Source organism: Coptis chinensis, chromosome 9 (assembly GCF_015680905.1).
Source record: "Coptis chinensis isolate HL-2020 chromosome 9, ASM1568090v1, whole genome shotgun sequence".
NCBI lineage: Eukaryota > Viridiplantae > Streptophyta > Magnoliopsida > Ranunculales > Ranunculaceae > Coptis > Coptis chinensis.
The window spans coordinates 82,618,742-82,646,629 of NC_141464.1; the positions used below are offsets into that span (position 1 = coordinate 82,618,742).

Genomic DNA, 27,888 nt, shown 5'->3' on the forward strand with positions numbered 1-27,888 from the left:
GAACTTAGCAAAATGACTTGGATTAAAGATTCTATTCGTCAAGCATGTGTGCAACTTCAAGAACTCACGGGCTCACGGCACAAACACAATACTCCAAACAGGCACAACACAACACAGCAGATTACTAGCCACTAAAGCAAAGTAGCCGTTGTACTAGTATTTGACCATGTTTCAACTAAATATTTGCTTTTGTTCCATTTCATATCACCACGCAAATATTTTATGTCAGCAAACTCGTGAACTGGCAACCTTTCTGTGGGGGATTGATCTCATATGTGGATATGTACTTCCAAATCAATCGTTGGCTTAGTTGGGCTGGCCTTAAAATCATGCCCTTTACTTACCTAGTTACATGCACAGGCGCGTTTGCAAAAGAACTTCCTAATATAGATGTACTACCTGATGGGCAATTTATCAGGCTGTAAATCCATTAAACTAATAAGATGATTGTCTATATTGGATAACACAAAAAAGTTAGTACATTGGACAAGCTCACTACAAATTAGGCTGATCCACAAGTCAAACTCCCTGTCACAATAACACAAGTAAGCTGAAACCACAAACAGAGAAACCAAACATACAGCAGATCGTTCTTCAGTACGTTAATCTTTAATTTTGTTACTGTTTCGTCTCTTCCCGGCAGCAGAGCTTCCCCATTTCGCTAAATGCAAGAACTAAGAACTTTTAGTAGAATTATCAGGCGGTAGGTCATCTTCATCATGGTAAATGTTCTCAGCCATCTGCCAAATTTGCAATATGTTATCTTCCGCAACGCTTGAAACAACCCAATCCTCGCAAGGATTCCATGAGAAATCTGAGATTTTGCTCGTGTGACCCCCATGAATAAAAAGCAGTTCCGGTGGGCCATCCTCTGCATCCTCCGGTGTCTGCTCTTCATCAATTCTGACAAAAGTAAAACATGACAAATTAACAGCATAGACATGTGAGCTGTAACATCTAACAAACCCTTCAGTAGATTTATGTTTTTCTTAGCTCGAGCCCTTATTACTCATTCTAACATTCAAAATCTAATTCCAAAATTGACGTAGTCAAGTTAGACTGAGTTTCACAAATTATGTTAAAAGAGGCGATTTTTTTATTAACCACTTATAAAAAGTATATACAGTTGGATTCTTAAGTTAAATTTGAAGTCAATAAGTTGTACTTGTCTCTAAAACCCAACCGTTCTCATATCCTGGATCACTCATCCACCAGAGAAGCCTAGGAAAGTAGAACTGGTACTCTTGCAAAAACAATCAATTCATAATCTCACCAAAAATAAATATGGGATTTGGAGGAAGTACCTGCTGAGATCCCAAACCATAAGTCTCCTACCAAGACAGCAAGAAGCCAATATTGTCTCATTCTTCGGGTTCCATCCAACTTGGAAAACCTCCTCCCTGATATTACACAACAGAAATTTATAAGAATAAGAAAGAAAGAATTATATCAAAATAACAACAATATTCAAAAACTATAAAGGACGCTTACTTGTGAGAGTCGAAGGTGTGAAGAGCTGTACTAATCTTTCGAAGGTCAAATAGCTTGACAGTTTTATCAGTAGATCCCGTAGCGACAACCCACTCATTAAAGGGATTAAACGCTAGACAATTCACCTAGTAAAATTTTACAGTTAAAGTACACTGTGTATACAAGTTGCATCAATCTTTATAAAAAAATATAAAGAAATAGAGAAACAAAAAACAGTAAGCAAGTCCATATTTTTGCATATAAGCTACATGAGATCATCATTATGCTTAGCATCTACAAGGAACTTTATCTCATTTAGTAAGTCAGTCTGTCTTCATCCATCTTTCATTAGTATTACATCTGAAAATTAATAAGAAAAATAATGAATTGATAACAGAAATAGTTGGAGCAGGTATATGTTATTGGAGTAGGGCTTCTAAAAGCTGGCGCTGCATTCAAAAAAGGATCAGCTCCCAGCTGTTGAGTTGATGTCAGAGGCTCTGACATCCCTAGTAAGACATTTCAGTTAATAAGGTAGACCTAGATAGGAAATCACAGCCCAGTACAAAGATCAGTGTCTAAAACTACCTTGTCCCAATTCCAGACCACCCAGTTGCAGAGCTTTTGAAACAGCATGGGAAATCCCTTACAGCTTTCCCACTTATCACTTCTCTATGAATCAATCCAACAATTTCAAATTGTTGCCCCACTATCATCTTTTAACCAATTCCTTGGCAGCTAATTTGAACAGAAATGGTGAGGTGATGAGTGATGACCTTACTGTTTTAGCCTTTCAATGTTTTGAAAAGGAATCCATGTTTTCCTTTTATGGGTAAATCACCTTTTTTTAACAATGGAATCCATATCCCTAAATATAACAGTAACAAAGCCCTTCAAATGGTGTCACATTCTTTTATATATTCACTGCCAATGACTATTCGTATACACTGACTTCTCAAAGAAATATTCAAAGAAATGTTATTCGAATAGCCAAAAGGAATTAAAACCAATGACAAAAAAAAAATCAAGCAGATAGGCTTAGGAAGAAGCCAGCGACCAAATGAAACACAACAATGATTGGCTTCTATCAAAAAATGATATTTGAGTCATTTTATAGACTTCCAGTTCTAGATGAAATACATCATAGATCAAGAATGATGTATCCAAAAGAGCTTCGCAAACTCACCAAAATACATGATCTAAATTTCTACAAAAATAGGTATCTTTAGGAGCTTATGATAAAATAGGAAATTTAAGATTCTCAACACTTACTTCACCTTGATGAGCAACCACAGACTGGCTTGGCTTTGTGGTAGTTGCCGTGCGCATATCCCATATGGCTAAGTGGTGATCATCTCCAACCGAACCAAACAGGTATTCATGCCTCAGATGCCATGCAACATCTTCGACTACACCTTCATGAAACTAATTTAAGAAAATAAATTCACATCAGGATCAATATTCAACAAAAATCTTCACAGTATGAGAAAGAAAACACTAGAAGCTTGCAAGTCTACGACCTTAATGAGAATGAAACAAAGAACGAGAGCAACCTCACTCCTACTCTTAAATGATTTTGGTTTTGAGCTGAAAACAAGGCACATTAAAAGAGCAAACCACCAAATAGTTGAGTTACTTGTCAATGTACTCAAGGTCAATGTACTCCTTCATAAATGGCATAAATTTAATTCCTACGTCAAAACATACATTTTCTTTTTTCTTTTCCAATTGAGGGGGAGGGGGGGTTTACACTAGTATTAACAATATGTATAGTATCGGTTTCATTATTGTATGTTTGATCTGAAAGCAAATTGATCCTTTTAGGATGGATGTTTACCTAAAACAATTAAAAACATAAGGTGAAAACCTATCGTAAATGCTGCCTGAGGAAGTAGACATAATACCAGAATTGCAAAATATTACCTTACAGAGATATTATATTTGTTCCTACGATGTTTTCAGATTAATAACTACTTTCATGTCAAGACTTGAGATAATCAGCTGTATGGCTGTACCTTAAATATTTGTTGCGCCTCAAGAGACTTGTTCTTAGGAGTTGCATTGATGTCCCACAAACATATTTGAGCATCATCAGAGCCACTAAGTAGATGTCCCTGCTTATAAACACTCCAAGATAATCCATATCCTTCAGTATTGTGACCCCTCAACCTCAAATCTGGACTGCACGCACCATCTAGTGGAGGCTTAGATGGGTGTTTACTATAATCAAATACATAGACCTCTGCACTAACTGTCTTCGTTGCAATAATAAATGGATTTTGGGGCATATAACGTGCCCGATTGACCTCCCCATCATGATTTATTTGCTGGATTATTTGTACCTGTACAATAACAACAACATTATAACCTTCATAAAAGCACTATTTTGACGTCAAACGATAAAATGCCCAGACTATTGTCTTCAACTCAATTCACATAAGCTCCTTAACAGAGAGTCTTTCGTCATGAATCGTATACCAACCAATGACAATATACACATATTTGTATATATAAATGCATTGATATTAACGACAACAAGCTAACAGAAACCAATAGTAGAGCACTTGAAACTAAACATGAAACAATTATCACTTTTACTCAATAACTAAAATCAACAGAACAAAGCAAAAAGTCCCAAAATCTCAGCCTTCCAAACCCTACATTCCTAAAAGCACTACTTTGAAGTCAAATGATACAATGCCCCTAATGGCTTTTGTGCAACATCAAAAGGGTCCTGATGGTCAATTTACACACATTAATACTAACAGCTTCAACCAACTGCTAAGCCAATATAAGAACAGTTGAAACTAAACATGAAAGCCCAATAGGCCAATACCAACCTAAAAAAACTCATGAAATCAACAAAGGGTAACATAAAAATCAAAACTTTATTATAAAAATAATGATTATACCTTTCCACTAGCACAACCAAATCCACCAATCTCCCCTCTTTCATCATCATACTGTCTAGCATCATTCTCAGCATCTTCCAAAGGAAGTTGAACTTGAGCCAACATCAAATAATTAGGTTCATTCTCCGAAGTATGAGTACCCAATATCATTTTCTGAACTGAATAATCTTTCCCAATTGGTTCTTCTCGATCTGGTAACCATTGTACTGTTAATGAAGGCCATTCCAATGCATGTGTTATAAGTAAATCGTATAAAAATGGTGTGTTTTTCTTCCAAATCTTGTATTCTTCGTTTATTAAACGTTCTTCTATCTCCCCTCTAAACCCTTCTTCGTCTTTCGCCATTGTTAATGGTGATTTTGAGGTTGGGTCTGGTTTTTCTTTGGGGTTTTGAGGAAGGGGAAAAAAATTGAGAGGGAAAAAAGATTAGGGTGTGTTTGGGGAAAAAAAAATTAGTTATATGTAGTGTGTGAAATTTCGGTAAATATCGAATTGCTTTAATGTCGAAATTTCGGTAAAAAGTTTTACTGTTTTAGGCTAAGTCCAATGGTACAGCAAAACATCATATATCACGGAAATTTTGATCTAATAGTGCGTCAAAATGCTAATCCACCAATGCTATCGGTATAAGTTTACTTATATATAGCGCCAGTTTTAACGCCAGTATGAGTGGCGGATAGAAGAAATCTAAGCCACACGCCACACTGTATGGCAGATAGATTTTTTTTTTCCCCACACGCCTGTGAGAATGGTGGCTGGAGAGTCCCGAAAAAAAAAAAAAAATCCTATATGTCATAGACACTGGCGGTTGTGAAAATAACCATTGGGTTGGAAAACACTAACCCACTAACTATATACATTATGCGTCTATGCTATTGTGGTTTGGCTGGATGACACACCAAACCATTGGACTTAGCCTTAGTGGAATTGTGAAAATTCAAAATTATATGTGGGTGATAAATGGAAATTGGATACCCACGTTGGAATGAAATTTAAGGTTTGTATTTTATAAATGTTTGTTCTTGATAGTTGTATAGGAATTAGATTGTACTTGAAAATTTTCGATAAACAAACTTAGCAAACTAATTAAAGTTTTAAGGAGGTTTCATGAATTTAAAGATCTCATTGCCAATTAAACTTCGTATCTTATGAATTTAGTGCTAATTACATATTTTCAAAAACCAACAAATTGATGAAGGTTTCTATTAGATTTTCCAAAAACAATCTCACTAGAATATCACCGACACAATACCACATTAGAAATTATAAATTTGTAATTATTTGAGTATAATTTTTTTTTCTCACATTCTAGCACACTATACCTTAACTATTCTAGATATATCATAGAAATATCTATACAACTAGAAAGTAGACTTTTAAAAACTTGTTCAACAATCATAATTATACATGTATAAAATTTTATAACAAATTATGATTCATGTTTTTGTCCCTAATCCGTTTTAATTTATAAATAAATTGTTTTAATTAAGTTTTAAAAACATTTTTTTAATCCGAAGAGGGATCGCATATTGATTTAGAAGTGTGATTCTGTTTTAATTAAAAATGATATATTTATCTTTTTCAATAGGAGAGAAATTCATATTATAATAGGAGAATAATTATCGTTTTAATTAGAAGTGTTATAATTTATCTTTTCAATATGAGAGAAATTTCCGTTTTAATAGGATTTAATGACGTGAAATTTTAAGAGATATAAAAATACTATTTGTGGGAGTTTTAATATTAATATATTGATTGAAGTATTCCCAAATGCATTCGAGGTCAATTTCATATTTAAATATTTAGGAATTGTTAGAAATCAGGCCGTTTTGAAGTCAATTTAGTGATACTTTTATGACGGGCTAAGACTGACTCCAACCGATACAATAATATCTTACTATTCCTATAAAATTTAGCATATATGGATAACAAAATTGGGTTTTCATCTCCAACTATTTCCAACCATGGTCACTTTCTACAATTTTAGGCTAAGGTAAATGTAAAATGTAACAAAATAAACCTATGGTCTTTACACAAAGAAACTTTATGTGAATAAAAACTATAAACAATTATTAACAACATATTAAAAAATTTAGACAAAAAGTAGGGGTAATATTTTGAATTTGAATAGAATAATTTTGTTGTTGACCACCTTCTTCTGGGCAATGTCATGTGGCCTACAAAATAATGGAGTCCTATCTCTGGCCCAGCAAATTACTACACCCACAAATTATATAATATATAAAACTAAAAACACAATTTAATATATATAACCCAAAATTTAATACATTTTTAACAAAACTTGTTTAAGAAGTATTAATAAGAAAGATGACAGAACTATTATTACAACGTAGTAAGTAAGAAACTATAGAGTTATTTGCGTCAGATTGTTTGTTGGTTTTCTGTTAAATGTACTTTCACCTTATTACACTCAAAAACACAGAAGCTCCAAAGAAAATAAAACTAGGACAAGCTTCATTTCCTCTCATATCAACTTCCTACCTAACTGCATGTACATCCCATTTGGCCATTTGCAGTAGCTTCATTGCACTTTAATGTGTACATCTCACTGGTAAGAAAGGAACCATCTCACTTTATATTCTCTTGGGTCATTTTTTAAGCTTCTTTTTTTGCTTTTTGGCCTCTTACTTTAGTTTGTTTAGTCATGAGTGGTTGTTCTTGAATCAGATCTGCTTAAAGGTGTTTTCTTCTGTAGTGACTTTGTGATTTTCATTTTTCAAGTAATCTGATAAAAGAATACTCAAGTTGTGGAGTGAAGTGAATATGGAGAAGTTGAAGAGAATGGAGGTTTGGGTGGTAATTTGTATCGTTTTGATATCTGGTTTTATAAGGAATGGAGAAGCTGAAACAAAGCCTTTCCTAATAAGCTGTGGTGTTAGTTCTAGTGTCACTATTGATGGCAGGAGATGGGTTGGGGATTCAGCCACTGGTGACAATTTCTCCCTCAATCCACCTGGGATTGCGGCTTCGACGTCAAATATTAGTGAGGACTCGATGCTGTATGAAACTCTATATAAATCAGCGAGGTTTTTCACTGAAGCTTCGAATTATACCTTTAATATTGATCCAGGGAACTATTATCTTAGACTCCACTTTTATCCATTCTCGTTTGAGCGTTATGATGTTAATAAGGATTCTTTGTTCACTGTTGTGGCGAACAATCTGAGGTTGGTTTCTCAATTCAATGTACCCGAGGAGGTTTCTAGGAAGAACTCTTACTTAAAGGCAATGGCATCTTCTTTGATGAAAGAGTACTTCCTCAGTGTTGATTCAGGTGAACTTGTTATCGATGTTATTCCTGATAATGGCAAATTCGCTTTTGTAAATGCCATCGAGATTGTTCCAGTTCTTGGTAGACTCTTTGTGGATTCTGTAGCTAAAGTTGGTGGAAATGGTGCAGAAAATTCTTTGAACTTGGGTGAGCTAGGCATTGAGACCATGTATAGATTGAATGTAGGAGGTCCAAATATCAAACCCGATAGGGATCAAGATTTGTGGAGAATGTGGGAATCGGATCTTGTCTACATGTTCACTTCATATGCTGGAACTGAGATTAATAGTAAATCAAATATTACTTTCTCCTCTGCAAATGACTCTTCAGTTGCACCTCTTCTAGTGTATGAAACCGCAAGGGCTATGACAGATAATGAAGTCATAGAGAAGAGGTTTAACATGTCGTGGAAGTTTGATGTTGATCCTAATTTTGATTATTTGGTGCGATTACATTTCTGTGAGCTATACTTTAACACTACAAATCTGAGAATATTTCGAATTTACATAAATAATAAGACAGCTGCAGACAATTTTGATATATTTGCCAGAGCAGGTGGGATGAACAAGGCATATCATCAGGATTACCTCGATATGGTGTCTTCTAAGATTGAAACTCTTTGGATTCAGTTAGGGCCTGCTACATCTGCTGGTGCTTCTGGAACTGATGCATTATTGAATGGATTGGAGATATTTAAGCTCAGTCAAAGAGGGGATCTTTCTTATCCATCAAAGCTGTCAGGTTCAGGTGGAAATGCATCAGGTGTGAAGGGTCGGGCTCTTTGGGTTGGAATTGGATCAGGGATTGCTTCCATTGCTCTTCTTGCATTTTTGTGTACTATGTTTTTCTGTTACTGTGGCCAAAGGGAAAAAACAGCTCCTGCCAAAAACAATCCACCTGGATGGCGCCCTTTTTTCAGCATTGGAAATGGCACTACAAGCGCTCAAGGATCCAAATTCCCTGTTGGAACTTTAAACTTTACTGGGTCTATGGCTAATACTAGAGTTGGCAAGCATTTCACATTAGCAGAACTTCGACTTGCTACAAATAACTTCGACGACTCTTTAGTGATCGGAGTTGGAGGTTTTGGTAAAGTTTACAAGGGAGAGATTGACGATGGCTCCCTGGTTGCTGTCAAGCGGGCTCACCCACAATCGCAGCAAGGCCTGAGAGAATTCGAGACTGAAATTGAGATGCTTTCAAAACTCAGACACCGCCATTTGGTCTCAATGATTGGGTTCTGTGAGGAACAAAACGAGATGATCTTGGTGTACGAGTACATGGCCAATGGAACCCTCAGGGCTCACCTGTTTGGCAGTGATCTTCCTCCTTTGTCGTGGAGGCAAAGATTAGATGCATGTATAGGTGCTGCTCGGGGTCTCTATTACCTTCATACAGGGGCAGAGAGGCGGGGTATAATTCACAGGGATGTTAAGACGACAAATATTCTATTAGATGAGAGTTTTGTTGCAAAGATGGCAGATTTCGGGTTGTCAAAGGATGGTCCTGCACTTGATCATACTCATGTGAGTACTGCAGTAAAGGGAAGCTTCGGATATCTTGATCCGGAATACTTCCGTAGGCAACAATTGACCGAGAAGTCTGATGTGTATTCATTTGGTGTGGTGCTGTTTGAAGTTATGTGTGCTCGACCTGTCATCAATCCAAGCCTACCGAAAGATCAGATAAACCTTGCAGAATGGGCAGTCCGATGGCAACGACAGGGAGAACTAGAAACTATTGTGGATCGACGTCTTGAAGGGTACTCACGTGATTCGTTGAAAAAATTTGGAGAAATAGCCGAGAAATGTCTTGCTGATGAGGGAAAGAATCGACCAACAATGGGTGAAATCCTGTGGCATTTGGAGTATGTTTTGCAGCTGCATGAAGCTTCAATGCACAGTAACAATACAGATGATTCATTTTCAAGCAGTCAAATTCCAGTAAGTCTTGACAATCTAGTGGTGCACCGAGAAACCACTATTGACCAGAATTTGGAAGGAGAAAGCACGATAAAGGGGGCCATAACATCAAATGGTACAGTTGGTGCTGAAGAGTTCTCACAGCTGGTTAATCCGCAAGGAAGGTGAATTCTATGGATTTTGTTTCACTCAAGCTCATTGAAACAATGGAATCTTCTCTACTAGATTGGATATACAGTTAGAGGGAGGTTTGCTAAGAAATTCCTAGTCCTGGCAAAGTTAACTACTATTCTTTTGGTTTGTATTCTTGTTTGTTTGGGTCCTTTACTTACTCAAAGGGACCGTTGATAACCTTGGTTATACTTGTCATTTAGTGTCTACAGCAACACTTTGTAAAATTTATTTTTTGCTATGTTGTTTCATTGAATTCTTGCTTCGGTTGGCTCTACACAGATTTGTTTCTTATTTCATTCAATTCAGGCACACATCCTTATTTATATGTTCGCAAATTGTTGTTTCTAGGACCTCTGAAGGGTGTGTTCACTATATAAAGAATGGGGTTATATCCACTAATCCACAGTTTTCATATATCAAGATTTGGTTGTTTTCTGGCTTGCACAGAGTTCTGCAATCTGCTGCATCTGTCATTCTGTTGTTGTTCAGGTCAGAAGAAGTATAGTGACATTCCAAACTACATATACTAGGTATTAGTAGAGAAGCAAATGACTGTTTGAGACAACAGTCAAATTTGAACTTATGAAACACCATTTATAATTAGGCATGGTTCACGTCAAGTGACAACAAGTATTACAAACTGTTTTGGTGCTCAGTTCCATCAATCACATTGTCTTTCCCAGAGGAGATGGCATTATCTGATCCAGCTGGGACTGCTTTATGAGATACACCGCACAGTCACAAGGACAAGCCAGGTACAGCAGTTGGTATTATTGCAGTTGGTGTTAGAAAACATGACCATTATTCGGCGAGTGGATCTGGATCATTGTCTTCCCAGAGTGTACTCAAACCAACCAAGCGGGACAAATAGCCTTAATTATCAAGGCTCTACCACGAGTCTTGGCGCCATTTGTCCCAAGAGGATGACTGCACTTAATTAGTTTGGATAACAAAAAAAGCGGTGCCTAAGTGGTTTCTCATTCAAATTACTGCACCATATTTTATGCTCCAAGTATAGAACTAAAAACAAATTAAAGCCAATGAAGCTGTTGTTTCTGCTCACCATTCATATGCTTCTCAAAAATCCATTCCACCAGTCTGAGAAATTTATAAGGTGTCTTCTTGCCATTTGTCCCAATAAGACTTATACAAGTTGCTCTCAATGCATCTAAAAACTGTGGGGTAGCTGGAATCTTGTCTCAAAATTGGTTCTAAATGAGCAGGTTTTGAGTTGTGTACTAGTGTGTGGCTGTTCTGCGGGCCTGGACAACAATAATCTCAATGCACTTACTCTTAAGCATGACACTTGACTTAGTTGTTAGTAACAACTTGAGCCCCCACCCCATTAATCAGTGACATAAGTCATAAACTTCCAGTATAAAGTTTCATAATTGAGAGTTCATATTAATACTTGTATAAATGGTAAAATTTGGAGCATCAAAATTTTATTTTCTACATTTGCAAATCTGATTCAGGTAGGACTTGGGACTTCTAAAGGTTACTAAACAGGATTATGTTCCTGGTCCCAAATTCCTTGAAATTCTACTAAATTTGTCAGAAAATTTTAAAAACCGTTATCTATATTTTCTTCATAGCAAATTAGCAACACTAATGAGTCTTTGTCCACGTCCACCAGACCACCACTTGACTCATGGCAAATATATTTTCCCCGTGGGCGACTTGCATGCTATTAGATGCAACGCCAATCATTACATCTAACTGCGTGCAACTCGCCCACAAGTTGGGAATTAAAATCTTTGAAAACTAAAAACAACTATTGAAAAAACTCATTTTAGCAAATCAAAAGTCACAGTTTCATGGGTTGGACGGCCTATTATTGGACAAATAGTAATGTCAATTTTTTAGACTTTGGAACCATATGTCATAGGACTTGACTCTTTATGCTTGGCTACATTAGCCGTCCTAATAAACAAGGGGAAAAAAAAAAAACAAAAAAAAATAGTTTTTTTTTTTTTTTTTTTTCAATTTTTCAATATTAAAAGTTTTGATTTGCAAATGTGAAACACACTCCACACTGAAAAACAAAAAGATTTGATTTTTATGAATTAGAAGACTCTGTTTGTTATATATAGAACCCCTTTGTTGGATTTGTTGTTTATGTAAGTGTGGGTGTTGTTGTGGTAATGAAGAGGTATAGAAACGGAGAAATTTGGGATTTTGAGAATGTAAGTAGAGATGGGGTGGAAGTAATACTTGGTTTAGATGGTGGAACAACTTCTACTGTTTGTATTTGTATGCCTGTTATGCCTTTTACTCTTAATATTCCAGACCCTCTTCCTGTTCTTGCCAGGGCAATTGCTGGTTGTTCCAATCATAACAGTGTTGGAGGTAATTTTTAATTCTTCTTCTTCTTATAATTATTATTGTGTTTTGATCAGTCTTATTGGGAATGATGTGTAGAAGATTTGATTCATACAATATTGACATGTTTGGAGAATTTTTGATTATTCATAAGAGTGTTGTAGAAACTAATGTGATGCTTATCATAGTATAGCAAAAGCTTACTTCTATCTGTATATATTTTTACGCCTAGTTTAAGACACGAATCACATTTTGGTGGTCGTTTCAAGGCCAGCCTAAATGCATTCTTCTCACCTTGCGCCTTAGTAACATAGTTCGATAGGCATTTAATATTTGTAGGAGTTTTAACACTACTGCTTCGCATTTTTGTAATTTCCCTATCAAATTAAAGGGCTACATTTGATAAAGTTTTCTACTGCCTACCTCGATATGAAGTTGGAATTTACTTTATCCCATTCCATGCTTCTATAGTGATAATTTTTCCTTGTTTTATATTCTCCAATGGTTGTTTTCTTCCAAAGTTATATGTCCGACAATGTTGTATCCAATATAAGAGTTAAGGATTCTCACACGTGAAATGTGTTGGATGTTACAGAAACTGCAGCAAGGGAGACACTTGAAGAGGTTATGGCAGAAGCCCTTTCAAAATCTGGTTCAAATCGATCATCTGTTAGAGCTGTTTGTTTAGCTGTGTCTGGTGTTAATCATCCCACAGATCAACAGAGGATATTAGATTGGCTAAGGTTTGTAGTTTTCAGTTTCAATGATTTTATAACTGACATTTCTATATCACTTTTCTTCTTGTTATTTCTCGTTCATCGTCATTGTCATCATCATCATCATCATCATCATAGTCTGTATCTTCTTTTGAAATCTCTGGACATCGACTTTTGCCATCACATGGTCCCTTTTATATTTTTTATTAGCAAAGATGCAATATAGTATTAAAAATCCAACCAAAAAGATCAGTAGGACGGGTATTTTATGTAAGGCTATAATACAAGGACACATAATCGAAAGACAAAATGAACAGAAGAAAATCGGAAAAGGCTAATTCTCATGATCAACGAGTCCCAACTAAATACTAAGTCTCTTATAGGCGTCTCTTTCCACCCCTTCCATATCTTTGAGTTAAAGCAAAATATGTCCCATGACTGAAATAACTAAATAATCATCTCTTGCGAAGACGCCCCTTGATCTTCTTCTCTTTTTTTGTGACGATCATTGCATGCTCTGCCGTTCTGTTTATATTTCTGCACATTAAAGTCTAACTTCTTATCTCTCTAATTTGCTATCTTATATGTTTTCTTAGGGATATATTCCCAAGCCATGTGAAATTGTTTGTCCAGAATGATGCTGTGGCCGCTTTAGCTAGTGGGACAATGGGAAAGCTTCATGGATGTGTTCTAATTGCGGGTACTGGAACCATCTCCTATGGGTTCACCGAAGATGGAAGAGATGCTCGAGCTGCTGGTGCAGGACCTATTTTAGGTGATTGGGGAAGGTAAATATCCTCAAAAAATCTATCAGTGATATTACGTAGCACATGAGCCGTGCAATTGCAAACGTATTTTGTGTTATGACCCTCAAATTGTTTGTGCTTTTTGACACACTAACAAACGTGGTCTTATAATTAGTGTTATTGGTATTTGCTATATTTTATTTTTGGGAACTTTTAAACAATTGGTTAAATGACCAGAAATGTTTCTGTAGTGGCTATGGAATCGCTGCACAAGCATTAACGGCGATAGTAAAAGCCAATGATGGTCGTGGCCCCCAGACAATGCTTACATCTAGCATACTCAGCACATTAGATCTTTCATCACCAGATGAACTTATCGGGTAATTTTCGTTGCAACTGTGTTTTCATCATCTAAGTTGTTCTTGCAGTTCCTAATTAACAATTTAGGTGTAGTATTCTGGTGCCCGCTTGAATGATGTATTGTTTTCGTATTGTGATTTAGGTGGACTTATGCAGATCCATCGTGGGCTCGCATTGCGGCACTTGTTCCAGTGGTAGTTTCTTGTGCAGAAGCAGGCGATCCAGTTGCTAATAAAATCTTACTGCTATCAGTCCAAGAGCTAGCTGAAAGTGTAAAAGCAGTCGTTCAGAGACTTGGCTTGTCTGGTGAAGGTTCGCTTTTATCAACTATGCACATTGAATATACTAACTGGATACCAGCATATGAAGTTTTTTCTTCCTTTCAGAATGGGACTTTAGTAATACATATGATTTTAGTCCTTCAAACTCTTTTCTAAAGCATGTAAATGAGTGGATCAAATGCTTAAAACTTTTTTCATGAATTACTATTATGCGCATTTTAGTTAGAATATTATACTTTTGATCTGCCCTCAGAAAGCTTCTAAAATATTTGAACCGTTCAAATTCAGTGGAAAAGCTTCATATTTATAAGTGATCAAAATGTGCGTATGTACCATAAATTTCTAACATAAGCCTGGCTTAATTGCATTGTGAACTTGTGCTAGAAAGGAGTGGATCATATAATTGAAGGCTTTGTTCCTTATACCTGTCAGAATTTTCGTTATTATTGTTCTTATGCTTATTAAAACATCCTTGCAGATGGAAAGAATTATTTTCCACTTGTTATGGTTGGTGGTGTCCTTCAAGCTAATAAGAGTTGGGATATAGGAAGAGAAGTTATAAATTGTATCTCCAAAGATTATCCTGGGGTTCATCCTATTAGACCAAAGGTTAGCTTGCAATGCAGTTTACCCTCTGAATATATTGATAATAGTCTCATTCAGAACAAGGCTAATTTTATTTGTTGTATTCAAAGGTGGAGCCTGCAATGGGAGCAGCACTACTGGCTTGGAGATTCTTAATGAAAGAATCAGAAGACAAACTGAAGAGATGACCAGAATCGATGTCAACTGTACAAAAGATCTTCATGATTGCCATTTTTTTTTAAGAAAAGCATAGTTGGTTGAAATAGTGTGATTGTATCATTGTTTGATTTTCAAAGCCATCTATAATTCCAGAATGTAATGTTTTCTTGTCAAATTATAGTTCATGTATGCATTTTTAGGAAGAGCATTCTCTCACCCTGCCATGTTGGAGATCACAAGTATGCTTGATCCTTATTTTCTAGCTTCGTGGTGGTGGCTCTGATTGGCCATGCATGATTGTACACAAATCTATCCAAAAAAGATGCTTCTTTTAAAACATACGTTGTTGACTATCAACTCACGACTTTGTTTTTTTTAATATAAATCTTGCCAAGAAGTTGCTTACACGTCATGTGGGGAAGTGTGAATGCACGTGGATTCTTAACTAACTATACAACTGTCTGACAAAAAAGAGACGTTACTCATTTGTTCATTTCGTTGACAGAGAAAAAAAAAGAAGGCCCCTGTAAAACTTGGATATGTAAGAATCTCTTTACTATTTTGATGCATATTACAATTCAATGTTGCTAGTTGATTCATAAACTTGAGACCTTTTGTACTTAATCCGGTGAAATTTTATCATTCCATGTTACAACTTGTGGCATTTTATTTTTTGGACTAATATTTAAGAAACATGTGTTGGTTAATCTTTATTGATTTCATTTTTTGATGAATATGTTGTGAGTGTTTGATGGATTATGTGTTTCTGTATGTAGATAACTTAAGAAAGAAGACGAGTAGCATTTATATACGCTTTGAAATCTAATTGTTCATTTGCTGACAGCAACACTCTGGGAGGTTCTTTTTGTGGTGAGTTCATCAGAAGAGAGTTTGAAAAAAAAAAAGAAAATTGCTAGTCCTAGTTGGGCTGGATTTTGCGAATTCATCACGGCTTTAAGTAGAGGAACTCGTGTTGAGGCCAGAAGGGGCACAGAATGCTTAGAAGGGTGTCCTAAGTTTTTGATTTCATCACCTACATTTCACGGTGGTCGAGGTGCCTTACCTTCTGCTGGAGGTCATCCAGCGGATCTAACTTTCCTTGCCGGTGGTGGGTGCTGAAAATCTATTCACATTTCAGTGTTTACCTTCCTTTATTTTTCTAAAGATTGTATATAAGCATGGTTACTGTCAAGCAATGTGAAGACGATTACTGTTTGATGAAGCATAGTGCTACTTCTGAGCTGTCCAAATGTCCTTCCCTTGATTTGCAAGGTTAGTGCCAATAATGCTTTTGTTTTTATGTTCATTTTGATTTTCATGCTTATGATGTGAAGTAGAGTGCATGTTGTGTAAGACATTTTATATCGCTGGTAATACAACACATTGGAGGAGATGATATATATTAATATCATTTGTTTGGATGGCCATTGATCTCAGGTACTCGAGTTCCCATTTTCATGTTTGGTAGTCAGTCCTCCTTGGATAGTTGTGCCTATGGGGGGATTTTCAATACTCTTGAGAAGCAAAGTTTATTGGATTTACTTCTTCTTGCTCAGGTAGAGCATCCATTGATCCATATAATGTACTTTTTGGATGCTTGCAGCTCAGAATTATGTTTCCTAAATTAACTTAGTTATTTGCAGTGGGAAGATCGTGCATGGAAGGGACTTTTTAACTATGACGTGACCACTTGTGAAATGAAGGTGTTTTTCCATGTTTGAGTTTTGACTTCTGTAAGCAGTTAGTTTACTCTTATATCATACCATGGTCCTAATGTTATATCCATATTCAGGTGACTAATGGTTTGAAAAAGTTTGTTACTCAGTTGAATGAAGAAAGGAGTGTTTTAAATTATCTTCCAGTGCTTAAGGAAAAAGGAGTGCGCCATCAGTTGTACCCTATCATACACAACTGCAAAATACCCATGGAAGAATTCCTTTTTGCTGTTACAACTGGAGAAAAGGCATTACCGAAGCTTATTCAGTCAGCCTCAGTGCCTGAAGATGTTAACTTGAGCATAATCATCAATGTGAGTATTATATGATGATTTAATTGGTAAATTCTCTCAAATGTCGATACAATTACCCTTGTGGTTAAAATATCACATAACTAGATCAAAAGGCCAAGCAAATTGGATGACTCCTGCAAACAAGTATACTAAACATTGCCTCGTAATTGTCGACTGTTATGACTCCTCAATATAATGTGATAGTTTGTGCGATAGAATTTGAGCTAGGATAGTAAATTTCAGCTTTATTTCATATTTGGCTGTTGACTGGTCGTTTTTAAAAGTGCCAGATTATGTTCACATTAAGGTTACTGGTTTTACTTTTGTCAGAATACTCATCAAAGTTCTTAAGTTTAATTTTACTCTCTTTTACGTAAAGGCAAACCCCGTTGATTATGGCCATGTCTTCCTTCTACCAAGCGGTTATTGTGGTTTATCAAGGATCCTGGATTCAAGACTGTTAGAAATGGTCACGCGTTTTGCTTTGGAAATAAATAATTGCTCATTTCGCATCTTTTATGACTTTTCTGCATCAAATTCCAACCAGCAATGTGTCCAGGTACTGTGTGTAGCTCTACCCTGATTTCTTCCACCTTGTGTGTATGATGTTTTCGTGCTGACAATGTAGCTTGACCTTTTAAGTTTAAATCATGTTTGAAGTTGGTTTAATACATCTTATTTTAGTTAACAATCAAGATTTGACCTGATTTCTCTCATGTGACAGGCTTGTTATCTAGCGATCCCTTTGCCGGTGGAGAGTATGCCAGTTGCTACTCTATCTGGTAACTGGGGAGAAAGAGGGTTACATATCTCTGAGGTTACAGATTACCCTATCAAAGCTCTCTCTTTCAAAGGATATGGAAACTTAAAATTGCTGGTCGAGGTGGTCTCAGAGATATGTTCCTGTTTACAAAAGCTGAACAACCCGTATAGCTTGCTTATCACTGACTTTGGTACAAATATGATGTTGTTTCCTCAGGTAAAGAAACCTTATTTATTCTTATTTTAAATGACCGCTCATACTGGTAAATAATATTGAAGGTCCGGTTGATCAGTATCTTACTTGATTGCTTCAGTATAACCAACTCCAGACACCGAGCTACTTGACTAGCTTCTCACTACATCTTTCTAGTAACGGAACTTCATTATATATTCCAATTGGTTGAAAGTGTTTAATACTGGTCTGTTGGAACTTTCTCTAAAATTGTTTTGTAACAAAGTCAAGGCTTATATTCTTCAAAAAAGGAAACAGGTTGAAACAATTTCCACAGATGTGTTACTTCTTTTATGAGTTTCAGTCGTTTTTGTAAAGGCATTGTTTTGAGCCTAGAAATTTACTCTGTTAAAATATTTGTCATAAATACACCATCAAATGGCAAATGCTCTGAAGTTGTACATTTGAACTGTAAAAAAAATTATTTAGAAATAAAACTTAACCAACTCCGGGGTGGAAGGTTATTTTGAGCTTCCCTAACCCCTCCCCTTAATTACACTCATACAGGAAAAGTTTGCATTGATAGTATTCAACTGACCATCCTTGCCTCTCTCACTGATTCCCCCCTCTCTTCATGAGAAACCTGAAACACATGTTTGATATATACTTCATGCTAAATCATGCCAACTAACTGTGGAAGATTTGATTTGTCTGTTGAATGGCTCAGAACACTTGCTGCAGCCTCTCAGCTCTGGAATGTGGTGGGCACTTTGTATTCAAAACAAAGCACGAGTTTGATCAAGCATCCGAGGAAGCTCTTCTAAAGCGTCTGGCTGATGCATCTCTTGGCAATGAAGACTTCTTATCAGTAAAACAGCTTTGTTTCCGCATTGCAGATCAACTAAGTTGTTCTAAAATGGAGCATGCATAGCTCTTCATGTAAAATATTATCTTGTCCATCCATGTTAATAAAACACTCTTATGTAAAATACTGTTTGTTCAATAAAATGCCGGTATTGTTCGAAATTACAATCCCCGAAATATTGGTAGATATTTGTCCACGTCATCAAATCAAGGAATAAAGTTGATGCCAATGAAATTTCAACATTTATTGTGAGCAAAGAAGAAGAAAAACCTAGGGATGTCCAAACAGGTACTCGACCCGGCCTGAACCCAATTTTTCGGGTTTTGAACGGGTATTGGGTTATTTGAATTCAGACCGATTTTCAACGGGTCGGGTTTGGAGTCGGGTATTTTATTGAGAAGTTAAACCCTACCTTAACCCTATATTTCGGGTATCCATCGTGCTCGGGTTCAGATTTGGATAGAATAAAACCCGGTATAAATGAAGAACAATAAGAAATCTTATTTGAAATATATATCTACATTTTATTCTTTCTTCGGCTATCCACCAATCATTTAAACAAAATAAAACTTCTAATGAATTTGGAATTAATTATCATCTATACTCGGACATAATTCTTTCATATAATTTAAAAAAAAAAAAAGATTCGGAATGAACTATAGACACATGATCACGTGCAATTACTGAAAAAATTGGAAATTCCAACATAAATTTTTCCATAATATAATATATTAAATAACTCATCATTATAAACATGAATGATATCATAATCCAAATATTTATCTAGCTCATTCTTTTATATGAGATTAGTAGTATATAATTAAAATCGGATTTGGGTTCGATTTCGGGTTTTTTTAGCTCTTTAATTAAGGGGTTTAGGATTAAATTATTGTGTCGGGACTCAGGTCCATTCAGGTTTAGAAAGTGTGAGCAAGTCACCAAACCCTACCCTATGTATTTTGGTTTGGGTTTTGTCGGGTTCGGTGTGGGTTTTTTGTTCGGGTTTTGGGCGGGTTTAAGGCAAGATGGACATCCCTAGAAAAACCCTACACAAAAGTAGAGGACAGCTGAAAACTCAAAAAAAAAAAAAAAATTTGGAGTTGAATAAAAGATGCCTCCAAAAGCTTCAAAGAATAAAGATGCAGTAGTTGAAAGACCAATCTTGGGTAGATTTTCATCTCATTTGAAGATTGGCATCGTAAGTTTTTCTTATAAAGTTTGTATTTTGATGTATTATTATTCATCACTAGTCACAAATTGATTGTTATTATAATGTAAATTGGTAGGTTGGATTGCCAAATGTTGGAAAGAGTACTCTTTTTAACACACTGACAAAGTTATCGATTCCGGCTGAGAATTTCCCTTTCTGTACTATAGAGCCCAATGAGGCCCGTGTTCATATTCCTGATGAACGGTTTGATTGGCTTTGCCAACTGTTCAAGCCCAAGAGTGAGGTTTGTTATTTTTCTATTTCAAGTTGTATTCTTTTTGATTGGTAAGCCTGTTTTAAATGATATCAGTAACTCTTTGATATATATTAGTTGGTGCTAATTCATAGGTTCCAGCTTTTTTGGAAATACATGATATAGCTGGACTTGTTAAAGGTGCTCATGAAGGGCAGGGGCTTGGAAACAATTTCTTGTCTCATATTCGTGCGGTGGATGGAATCTTCCATGTCCTACGTAAGCTTCTTTTCATTCAAGTATTCCTTATCCTTATGTTAGTCTCTACTGTAAAAAAGAAACTTATGTTTTATTCCGTTCTTTAGGTGCATTTGAAGATCCAGATATCATTCATGTTGATGATTCTGTGGATCCCGTGAGGGATTTAGAGGTTATTACTGAAGAGCTGCGGCTGAAGGTATTTGGGGCGCTCTTTTAGTTTAACTTGATTTATTGCATTGTGAAACATGCTTCAAATTACTTGGTGACCAGAAATTGCTCATTGCATACAGCAAATGTAACTAGCAAATGATAACTGGCAGTCTTCTTTCTATGTTGTAGGATATTGAATTTATGGAGAGGAAGGTGGAGGATCTCGAAAAGAGCATGAAAAGGAGCAATGACAAGCAGTTGAAGTTAGAGCATGAGTGTTGCGAGAAGGTTCTGAGTCTCACTCTCTGGATATTTTTGCATTTTTATTTGCATGTGATATTCTGTTGAATGTGTTATCTCCCTATTTTTTGTTTTCTCGTTGATCATATAATTGTGCATTATTTCTTGAATATTAGGCATCATCTCAAGTGCTACTGTTGTTCTCATTATTGCATATCATCTGTGAGAGTCGAAGTATATATACTATGTTGTTTTGTCGTTCAAGATATTGCTTGTACATCCATGGACATGAATATGTGTTATGTAGATTAAATATGAAGTTAATGGGATCCAGATTGCCTGACAAGAACAATTAGCACAACAAATGAAAATGAAGTGTGAAATCAACTCCTTTGAACCTGAAGTTATGATCTTACTTTACACATTACGAGAATGATTTTAGTACATGGTTCCAGGTTTCCAAAACATGTATGGTTGTATCTAGACTCCTTGCTGGAATGTTTTCCAAGTTAAAACTTTGTGAAAGAAAATAAGAAAAGGATCTTCTACTCTGCTAGTAATGTTACTTTTACCAATGGACATTTAACGTTTATGGTTTTTTTTCCCACTTGCTAGATGCTATAACTTAAGAAAACTAGACAATTGAGGAAGCTAATTGTACTTGTGCATGCTTGGTTTGTATCCACAACTATCATTTCTGTTAAGAGTTCCATTTATGGCCTAGGTATCTTGTCCTTGAACAAGCTAACATTAGTAAGCAGCTTTCCTTTGTCTACCTTGGAGGTCTGGGACTACTTCTCATGTCTCTCATTGCATTGCTACAGATCCAAGCATGGCTCAAGACTGGAAAAGATGTTCGGCTTGGGGATTGGTCTGCTGCGGATATTGTTATCTTGAACACGTTCCAGCTTCTCACTGCCAAACCTGTTGTCTACTTGGTACGCCACATTATTATCTTGTATTCCATTGTGTGACTGAGATCTCATGTGCTTCACATTTGATTAGTGAATCCTACATTCCTACCCACACTTTGGATGCTATGTTGAAATAGCTTTAGGAGTTTAGGTTTAGGAAACCACATATTTTTATTTTTATATGATGAAATGGGATGGTAAAGGTTTTCTACTCTTGGAACATAATTTTGTTCCGTATGTAATTCACTTTAGATTTTGATACCAAATTACCAAGTAATAAAAAAAAAGACACTTTAAATTTTGATAAATTTATACTGTATGCAGGTTAACATGAATGAGAAGGATTATCAGAGGAGGAAAAACAAGTTTCTCCCGAAAATTCATGCTTGGTATGTTCATAATTCTGTGCAATGTAGGTTACAAATTCCACTTATATCTACCCCATTTTCTAGTTTCCTCCCCAACAAAGCATGAAATTTTTGAAAGTAGATAGTAAAAGTATTTCTCTGTGCAACATTGAAATCTCCTCTCTGCTTACATGCCACTGAGTTGGAGAGTGAGGACGTATCCAATTAATGTAAAGTTGTTATTCAACCTCTTTATCCCCATGACTCTTAGGGTAGGGTTATCTGCAGGTCTCTTTTTCTTTTGGTGTAAACGCACTTACATAATCATTTTATCAGGGTTCAAGAGCATGGCAAAGAACAAATTATCCCATTCAGCTGTGCTTTAGAAAGAACTCTTACTGATTTGCCGGAGGATGAAGCTGCAAAGTATTGCAAGGAGAACGAAGTCCAGAGGTATCCGTGCTTGGAAATACTGGAAGAATTGAATCATTGCAGTATTGTAATATAATATGCCATGAAATCTTTAATTGTGACGGAGTTCATTGGACTGGTCTCATGAAGCCCATTTTGGTGATAAATCTGTGTTGCATATGAAGTCATTATCTAATGCCCTTCTATATACATGTCTCTGGTCTAAACTGTTGAAAATTGTTTCTGCAGTGCCCTCACAAAGATCATAAAGACTGGATTTTCTGCAATTAACCTCATTTACTTTTTCACTGCTGGCCCTGATGAGGTAATAATCTTTTCTTATTGGATCACCAAGTTAGATTGCTTATGCTCTTATTGTTTGTTATAATCATATCTATACTTTCTACCATTTGTTCAGCTTTGTTCTTGTTTATGTCACATAAAAGTGTAAAATACAGTAAAAGAACCAAATCAGAAGAAGGATAAGAAAATAAACATTTCTAGACAACATTCTTAGAATTTAGTTCCTATCATGGCCACTGAATTGAGATGTCTTCTGACCAAAATACAACGGCCTTTACAGGTGAAGTGCTGGCAGATTAGGAAGCAATCAAAGGCTCCTCAGGCAGCAGGTGCCATCCATACTGATTTCGAGAGAGGTTTCATATGTGCAGAGGTGATGTTTTTGTTTCATATTTCCTCATTTTTATTTTTGTTTTATCAATAAAAGGTATTGCATCTTATATTTAAAAGAAGAAAGTTCTGAAAGAGGAATTTTATTTGAAGTTGCAACTAGGATAATTTTTTGTTCTTGAATTTAACACAAAAATGTATGTAAAACTCAGTCTTCAGCCAGTTCAATTTGAGGCGACCTGGTGCTGCAATATACCTCTTTGGAAATGATTGTAACAGTTTTAGTCTACACTATCTCTGGAACTGTTTAGAAAATAGTTTGAGGAAAAAAAAACTTACTTTCTTTTGGCTTTACGGAGATTTATATTGATTCTCAACCTGCAGAAAATGTGGCTTTGGAGAGTATTAGATGGAGAAATGGGATTCATTAGTTTAGGTGAAAGTGAATCATCTTTAATGATAATGGTACTTAGCATATAGGAAAAGAGGGAAAAGATAGCAAAGTGAACTCCAATAAGCTCTTATATATGTTTTAAATGAATCCGACTTATAATACCTGGTACTCAGTCAGGATATTGTTTTATGAGTTGCAGGTCATGAAATTTGAGGATCTCAAGGAACTTGGGAGTGAGGCAGCTGCTAAGGTATCTATCTTGTCTGAATCTTTAGTTAAAAAATATAGCTAGGTTGATTAAGTCTAATTTTTGTAAATATTGACTCAATTATTGTTAGCTCAATTACTCCAGCTCATGTGCACTGGTTCACTTTGTTTGTTTCTACCTTCTTTCTACAGGCTGCAGGGAAGTACAGGCAGGAAGGGAAGACCTATGTTGTCCAAGATGGAGACATAATTTTCTTCAAGTTCAATGTTTCTGGAGGCGGAAAGAAATGAGTCTTTGAAGTGCCTTATTTACATTTGATCTTTGTCCTCTTTGTTTCTTCCTATAATGACCCTTGAGTTTATATACAGTAACTTTTTTTTTTTTTTTTGACAAGTCTGTTTTAAATGAGATCAGTAACTCTTTGATGCTGGTGGGTTCGACCCCCGACTTCTGGTATCATCACCCAAAGGTTTTAACCAACTTTGTTAGTCGGCATCTGCTCTGCTATATACAGTAACTTTCGTTTGTATAATCTATTGATTCTCAATTAAAAGATCAGAATATAACGATGTTTCTCCATGGACCATTATATTTACTTGTGTATGCGTAGCTCTTCCTATCACTGATATTTGCCTTGTTCTGTGTTTCCAAAATTGCCAAAAGATAAGATGCCCATTTGAGTTCATAAAATTGAAAATGCCGGACAAACTAACGGAAAATGCTAAATCGGAGCTAGCGAAATTTCATATAAACAACAGGACACGATATATCCAATACCAGTCTATCTGATATTTCGTGGAATTTTGTACTTGAAACTATTATATTCACTTTGGGTTGTTATTATCCCCTTTGCATTCTCATCTAATTAATCAATGGAGCAAAATCTGGAGAGGGAAGCAATAAAAGCAGCATCAGAAGAAATCTCTGATCAATTCAAAACACTTATAAACCACACCGATCTCGACCAACTCAATCATTTACAACACCTCATGTATGTAATCTCAACTTTCCTTATTGTTATTATATATATAGAGTCCGTCTACCCCCAAAGATATCTTCAAGATATCTTGATTGGAAATCGAAATTGAACGTTGGAAAATGTGGATCCACATCCAACCGTCACCGAAATCAACGGTTTTTCGTGGGCTGGTAGCCCATAAATTATAAATTGTTTTTTATTTTCGGATCGTTGGATCACACTTCCAAATGTCTCGAACCCACATCCCTATGAGGATATTCTCGTGGGCTGGTAGCCCAGAAATTATATATATATTGTCGTTTGAATGAAATAGATACATCTGTCGAAATTTGTGCTGCTTATTTCTTGGCATTTTGTTCCGTATCGAGATTTTGAACTTTTACGCATTGGACCATTATATTTTTACGTGTTGGTATATTTGTTGGGATCATTGTGACATTATTTACGTGCAACAACTATACACTTCGGTCCTAGTAATGGATTATTACAGGGGCTTCCATTTGTTTGTGAACTGTATGTAGATTGGGGAGATTACAGGACGGCAATGCAGTGTTAGCACATTTTAATGACTACTCAGAACAGTGTTTTGGGGACGTGTCTAGTGATTTTTCAAGGAATACACGTCTCTTAAAATCTATGAAGACTGATCTTGATTACATATTTCAGAAGCTGAGGTATGATGTAGTTATCTATTGCCACTTTTGTTGATAAAAAGTTTAGAGAGCACTGTAATATGATTTAGCGTACTAAATACTAATACTAGTTTCAGATGTCTTGTTCCTTCTTGTACTCCTGATATATAGTTGGCACTTGTGTTAATTATCTATTTTATATGTATTACAGAAGCATGAAAACGAAGATCATGGCTACCTATCCAGATGCTTTTCCAGATAGTTCGACAGAAACAATACTTGACCAGAGGCTAGACCTCGAACAGCCTCAGTGAAACCAAGAGCCTTTTTGTTTTTATTTTTCTCCTGTTTCATGAAATGAGAAGTTCATGTATGTACTAAAGTTTAGTGATAATTTACCACTTCTTTAATGCTTGGTGTAGCACACTAGTTTGATAGGGCAACAAAGTTTTCTCAAGGACTTCGCATAACATTCCAACTTTCAAACTACAAAAATTTATGGCGTCTTGCTGCAATAAATTGATGGAATTTCGCAGATTATAGTTGAGTGAAAGTTGCCATAAGCTGTGTCATGAAACACAATACACATAGCTAACTTCACTTCCTAAAATGGTTTTTTGCATACTGCATGGACATTGAACAATAAGAAGCAGATCATGATAGAGTTTATATTTTGAAACAATTCATTTTCGTAAAATCGGTTTTATCACGAAATTTTGTGAAGTTTATCAGCATTTTGTTGGATCTTACTTGCCTCAAAGATACTTGAAGAACAAGCACCACAAAAATTTAAAGTGTTTTTTGTGCTATTCAAAATAGAGATGAGGAAAACACAGGACAGATAATGTTTTAGTACCATATCAGGATTTACCCACTAAAATAATGCCACGTGTAATAAAGAGAGCCAACTCTTCCTTTGAATTTGTTCTTAGTTGATCCTCTTTCAATTGAATTATTGAATATATAGAGAAAACAAAAAGGCAAAGACATTAGAATTGAAGATAAGAAATGGCAACTTCTGTTATGGCATCCTTGAATTTGAAACCTTCTCCATTCCTTGAGAAATCAGCAGCTGTTAGAGGTGTTCCTTCACTTGCAAGGCCAACTTCTTCCTTTAAAGTTCAGGCCAGTGGAAAGAAGATCAAGACTGACTCACCATATGGTTAGTTTTTCTTTAAATTTCTTTTGGATATGCATGGTATCGTTAGTTGAGTAGATACACAATACACTATATATTGTCACGTATTACTACTATCAAATAAATGCATGCTGTGCACTGTTTCTTGATGTATCTATATCCAAGCATATTTTTGGGATATATAGTCCCCTATGGGCATTTGAAGCCATGCTTCAGCATAAGACATAAGATCCCGGATTGCTCCACCACTGCTTAATAGTTAAGATTTTCATAATTTTGAGAACTGGCCGGAAATGGAAATCAGGAAGAGGTGAGCCTTTAGTTAGAGTAAAAATGCCATATAACCTTTAATTAAACAACCTCTATCAGCTTCAGTAATCAGATTTTGTCCATCCTTCAAGTACGGGTAAATAATCCTTTAACACCAACCTCAGAAGTTAAGTTACATGTATGTGTTTTCTTAGTTCTTACACATGTATTGCTGTACTTACATATAAATTTATGAAGTCTGCTACAGCTTCTCACTTATTGTGTGGAGTTTTTCCTGTATACATATGGTATGTTAATTTTGGTAATATGGTCATCAGGACCTGGAGGTGGCATGAACTTAAGGGATGGTCTTGATGCATCTGGAAGGAAACCTAAGGTTGAATACTTGAATAGACTTGAACATGTTACATTGAACTCTCATATTTTGCAAGTCGCATCGATGAAATTTCATCTATACATTTGATATCAACTAAAGACATAATGTTTAAACTATATCAGGGAAAGGGAGTTTACCAATTTGCTGATAAATATGGGGCTAATGTCGATGGATACAGGTAAATTTCCATCCTATATTCCTGTTAAATCATCACTAGGATGAGTTTATTTTCACGTGTTATATAAACCACGCCGGCTTAGCAAATGTATGAAACTAAACTTATCATACTTGACATACAGCCCAATCTACAGTCCGGATGAATGGGCTACAACTGGCGATACCTACAGTGGAGGTAGAATTATGCCCTAATTTTATGCTATTAAATTCCTTCACAGTAGAGTTCTTTTGTGTTTTCATGCTATAAGATGAAAAATTATATGGGAAACCTTTTCTTTTTTTTCTTTCTTTAGTGTTACATTTCACACTTAGTCTAATGTACATTTCTTATTGCAATGCAGGTACCACTGGCCTGTTGATTTGGGCCGTTACTCTTGGTGCCCTTCTACTAGGGGGTGCTCTGCTTGTCTACAACACAAGTGCTTTGGCTCAGTAAATATATGTCTGTGGACTGTGTTCTAGTCTGATATTCGTATTTATGCGCAGCATGAACATACTATATGTCTATATCACTCTTTTATGTGTTGAAGTTCAACTCTTGAAATTTGATATGTAGTTGTGTTGATGGATGTAGTATTTTTTTTTCAATATCCAGTTAGTTTTGTATAA

The 27,888-nt window shown here is 35.8% G+C and overlaps 7 protein-coding genes across 17 annotated transcripts; 6 read left to right on the top strand and 1 right to left on the bottom strand.

Moving 5' to 3' along the window:
• Positions 1 to 430: 430 nt before the first annotated feature.
• On the bottom strand, positions 431 to 4,864 carry MSI1 (Transducin/WD40 repeat-like superfamily protein). The gene is made up of 6 exons (XM_086582105.1): positions 4,383 to 4,864; positions 3,486 to 3,812; positions 2,743 to 2,895; positions 1,492 to 1,616; positions 1,305 to 1,400; positions 431 to 903 (listed from the first exon to the last, which is right to left on the bottom strand). Exons 1-6 carry the CDS (start codon positions 4,725 to 4,727, stop codon positions 675 to 677), a joined length of 1,275 nt encoding a protein of 424 aa, XP_086438231.1. The 5' UTR covers positions 4,728 to 4,864; the 3' UTR covers positions 431 to 674.
• A 1,950-nt stretch (positions 4,865 to 6,814) lies between these two features.
• HERK2 (hercules receptor kinase 2) lies at positions 6,815 to 10,091 on the top strand. Its single transcript, XM_086582103.1, has 2 exons — positions 6,815 to 6,954; positions 7,071 to 10,091. Exon 2 carries the CDS (start codon positions 7,167 to 7,169, stop codon positions 9,762 to 9,764), a length of 2,598 nt encoding a protein of 865 aa, XP_086438229.1. The 5' UTR covers positions 6,815 to 6,954; positions 7,071 to 7,166; the 3' UTR covers positions 9,765 to 10,091.
• Positions 10,092 to 11,563: 1,472 nt separating this feature from the next.
• Positions 11,564 to 15,155, top strand: LOC147478771 (Actin-like ATPase superfamily protein). The gene is made up of 7 exons (XM_086582190.1): positions 11,564 to 12,119; positions 12,688 to 12,835; positions 13,405 to 13,596; positions 13,806 to 13,934; positions 14,057 to 14,226; positions 14,674 to 14,804; positions 14,891 to 15,155. The coding sequence occupies exons 1-7, from the start codon at positions 11,915 to 11,917 to the stop codon at positions 14,966 to 14,968; spliced, it is 1,053 nt and encodes a 350-aa protein (XP_086438316.1). The 5' UTR covers positions 11,564 to 11,914; the 3' UTR covers positions 14,969 to 15,155.
• Positions 15,156 to 15,346: 191 nt separating this feature from the next.
• LOC147478772 (GDP-L-galactose phosphorylase 1-like) lies at positions 15,347 to 18,907 on the top strand. 11 transcript variants are annotated; one of them, XM_086582181.1, is made up of 8 exons: positions 15,347 to 15,480; positions 15,784 to 16,211; positions 16,377 to 16,495; positions 16,583 to 16,642; positions 16,732 to 16,968; positions 17,327 to 17,506; positions 17,672 to 17,926; positions 18,609 to 18,907. In XM_086582181.1, exons 2-8 carry the CDS (start codon positions 16,118 to 16,120, stop codon positions 18,810 to 18,812), a joined length of 1,149 nt encoding a protein of 382 aa, XP_086438307.1. In that variant the 5' UTR covers positions 15,347 to 15,480; positions 15,784 to 16,117; the 3' UTR covers positions 18,813 to 18,907. The 11 variants fall into 11 exon arrangements, with proteins under 11 accessions (XP_086438307.1, XP_086438313.1, XP_086438305.1 ...); XM_086582179.1 differs by having other exon boundaries at positions 15,361 to 15,480; positions 15,716 to 16,211; XM_086582184.1 differs by having other exon boundaries at positions 15,361 to 15,480; positions 15,716 to 16,211; positions 16,765 to 16,968.
• Positions 18,908 to 19,722: 815 nt separating this feature from the next.
• Positions 19,723 to 24,286, top strand: LOC147478773 (GTP binding protein). Its single transcript, XM_086581927.1, has 12 exons — positions 19,723 to 19,944; positions 20,033 to 20,200; positions 20,305 to 20,428; positions 20,515 to 20,606; positions 20,750 to 20,848; positions 21,625 to 21,738; positions 22,039 to 22,103; positions 22,398 to 22,514; positions 22,722 to 22,797; positions 23,056 to 23,148; positions 23,699 to 23,749; positions 23,899 to 24,286. The coding sequence occupies exons 1-12, from the start codon at positions 19,858 to 19,860 to the stop codon at positions 23,995 to 23,997; spliced, it is 1,185 nt and encodes a 394-aa protein (XP_086438053.1). The 5' UTR covers positions 19,723 to 19,857; the 3' UTR covers positions 23,998 to 24,286.
• Positions 24,287 to 24,410: 124 nt separating this feature from the next.
• Positions 24,411 to 25,728, top strand: LOC147478774 (kxDL motif protein). Its single transcript, XM_086581929.1, has 3 exons — positions 24,411 to 24,698; positions 25,208 to 25,360; positions 25,530 to 25,728. The coding sequence occupies exons 1-3, from the start codon at positions 24,580 to 24,582 to the stop codon at positions 25,630 to 25,632; spliced, it is 375 nt and encodes a 124-aa protein (XP_086438055.1). The 5' UTR covers positions 24,411 to 24,579; the 3' UTR covers positions 25,633 to 25,728.
• A 347-nt stretch (positions 25,729 to 26,075) lies between these two features.
• PSBR (photosystem II subunit R) lies at positions 26,076 to 27,888 on the top strand. Its single transcript, XM_086581928.1, has 5 exons — positions 26,076 to 26,480; positions 27,044 to 27,102; positions 27,225 to 27,280; positions 27,402 to 27,454; positions 27,621 to 27,888. Exons 1-5 carry the CDS (start codon positions 26,327 to 26,329, stop codon positions 27,713 to 27,715), a joined length of 417 nt encoding a protein of 138 aa, XP_086438054.1. The 5' UTR covers positions 26,076 to 26,326; the 3' UTR covers positions 27,716 to 27,888.

Bases quoted from the DNA above. Each gene is read 5' to 3' on its own strand.
- LOC147478771 (XM_086582190.1), top strand. From the start codon at position 11,915: ATGAAGAGGTATAGAAACGGAGAAATTTGGGATTTTGAGAATGTAAGT. The intron at 12,120-12,687 runs GTAATTTTTAAT...TGGATGTTACAG, and splicing joins CAATCATAACAGTGTTGGAG to AAACTGCAGCAAGGGAGACA. The intron at 14,227-14,673 runs GTTCGCTTTTAT...ACATCCTTGCAG, and splicing joins ACTTGGCTTGTCTGGTGAAG to ATGGAAAGAATTATTTTCCA.
- LOC147478774 (XM_086581929.1), top strand. From the start codon at position 24,580: ATGGAGCAAAATCTGGAGAGGGAAGCAATAAAAGCAGCATCAGAAGAA. The intron at 24,699-25,207 runs GTATGTAATCTC...AACTGTATGTAG, and splicing joins AATCATTTACAACACCTCAT to ATTGGGGAGATTACAGGACG. The intron at 25,361-25,529 runs GTATGATGTAGT...TATGTATTACAG, and splicing joins TACATATTTCAGAAGCTGAG to AAGCATGAAAACGAAGATCA.
- PSBR (XM_086581928.1), top strand. From the start codon at position 26,327: ATGGCAACTTCTGTTATGGCATCCTTGAATTTGAAACCTTCTCCATTC. The intron at 27,103-27,224 runs GTTGAATACTTG...AAACTATATCAG, and splicing joins CATCTGGAAGGAAACCTAAG to GGAAAGGGAGTTTACCAATT. The intron at 27,281-27,401 runs GTAAATTTCCAT...CTTGACATACAG, and splicing joins GCTAATGTCGATGGATACAG to CCCAATCTACAGTCCGGATG.
- MSI1 (XM_086582105.1), bottom strand. From the start codon at position 4,727: ATGGCGAAAGACGAAGAAGGGTTTAGAGGGGAGATAGAAGAACGTTTA. The intron at 2,896-3,485 runs GTACAGCCATAC...TTCTTAAATTAG, and splicing joins AGGCGCAACAAATATTTAAG to TTTCATGAAGGTGTAGTCGA. The intron at 1,617-2,742 runs GTAAGTGTTGAG...AAATTTTACTAG, and splicing joins TGGTTGCTCATCAAGGTGAA to GTGAATTGTCTAGCGTTTAA.
- HERK2 (XM_086582103.1), top strand. From the start codon at position 7,167: ATGGAGAAGTTGAAGAGAATGGAGGTTTGGGTGGTAATTTGTATCGTT.
- LOC147478773 (XM_086581927.1), top strand. From the start codon at position 19,858: ATGCCTCCAAAAGCTTCAAAGAATAAAGATGCAGTAGTTGAAAGACCA. The intron at 20,429-20,514 runs GTAAGCTTCTTT...TCCGTTCTTTAG, and splicing joins TGGAATCTTCCATGTCCTAC to GTGCATTTGAAGATCCAGAT. The intron at 20,607-20,749 runs GTATTTGGGGCG...TCTATGTTGTAG, and splicing joins CTGAAGAGCTGCGGCTGAAG to GATATTGAATTTATGGAGAG.
- LOC147478772 (XM_086582181.1), top strand. From the start codon at position 16,118: ATGGTTACTGTCAAGCAATGTGAAGACGATTACTGTTTGATGAAGCAT. The intron at 16,212-16,376 runs GTTAGTGCCAAT...CATTGATCTCAG, and splicing joins TCCTTCCCTTGATTTGCAAG to GTACTCGAGTTCCCATTTTC. The intron at 16,643-16,731 runs GTGTTTTTCCAT...ATCCATATTCAG, and splicing joins TGACCACTTGTGAAATGAAG to GTGACTAATGGTTTGAAAAA.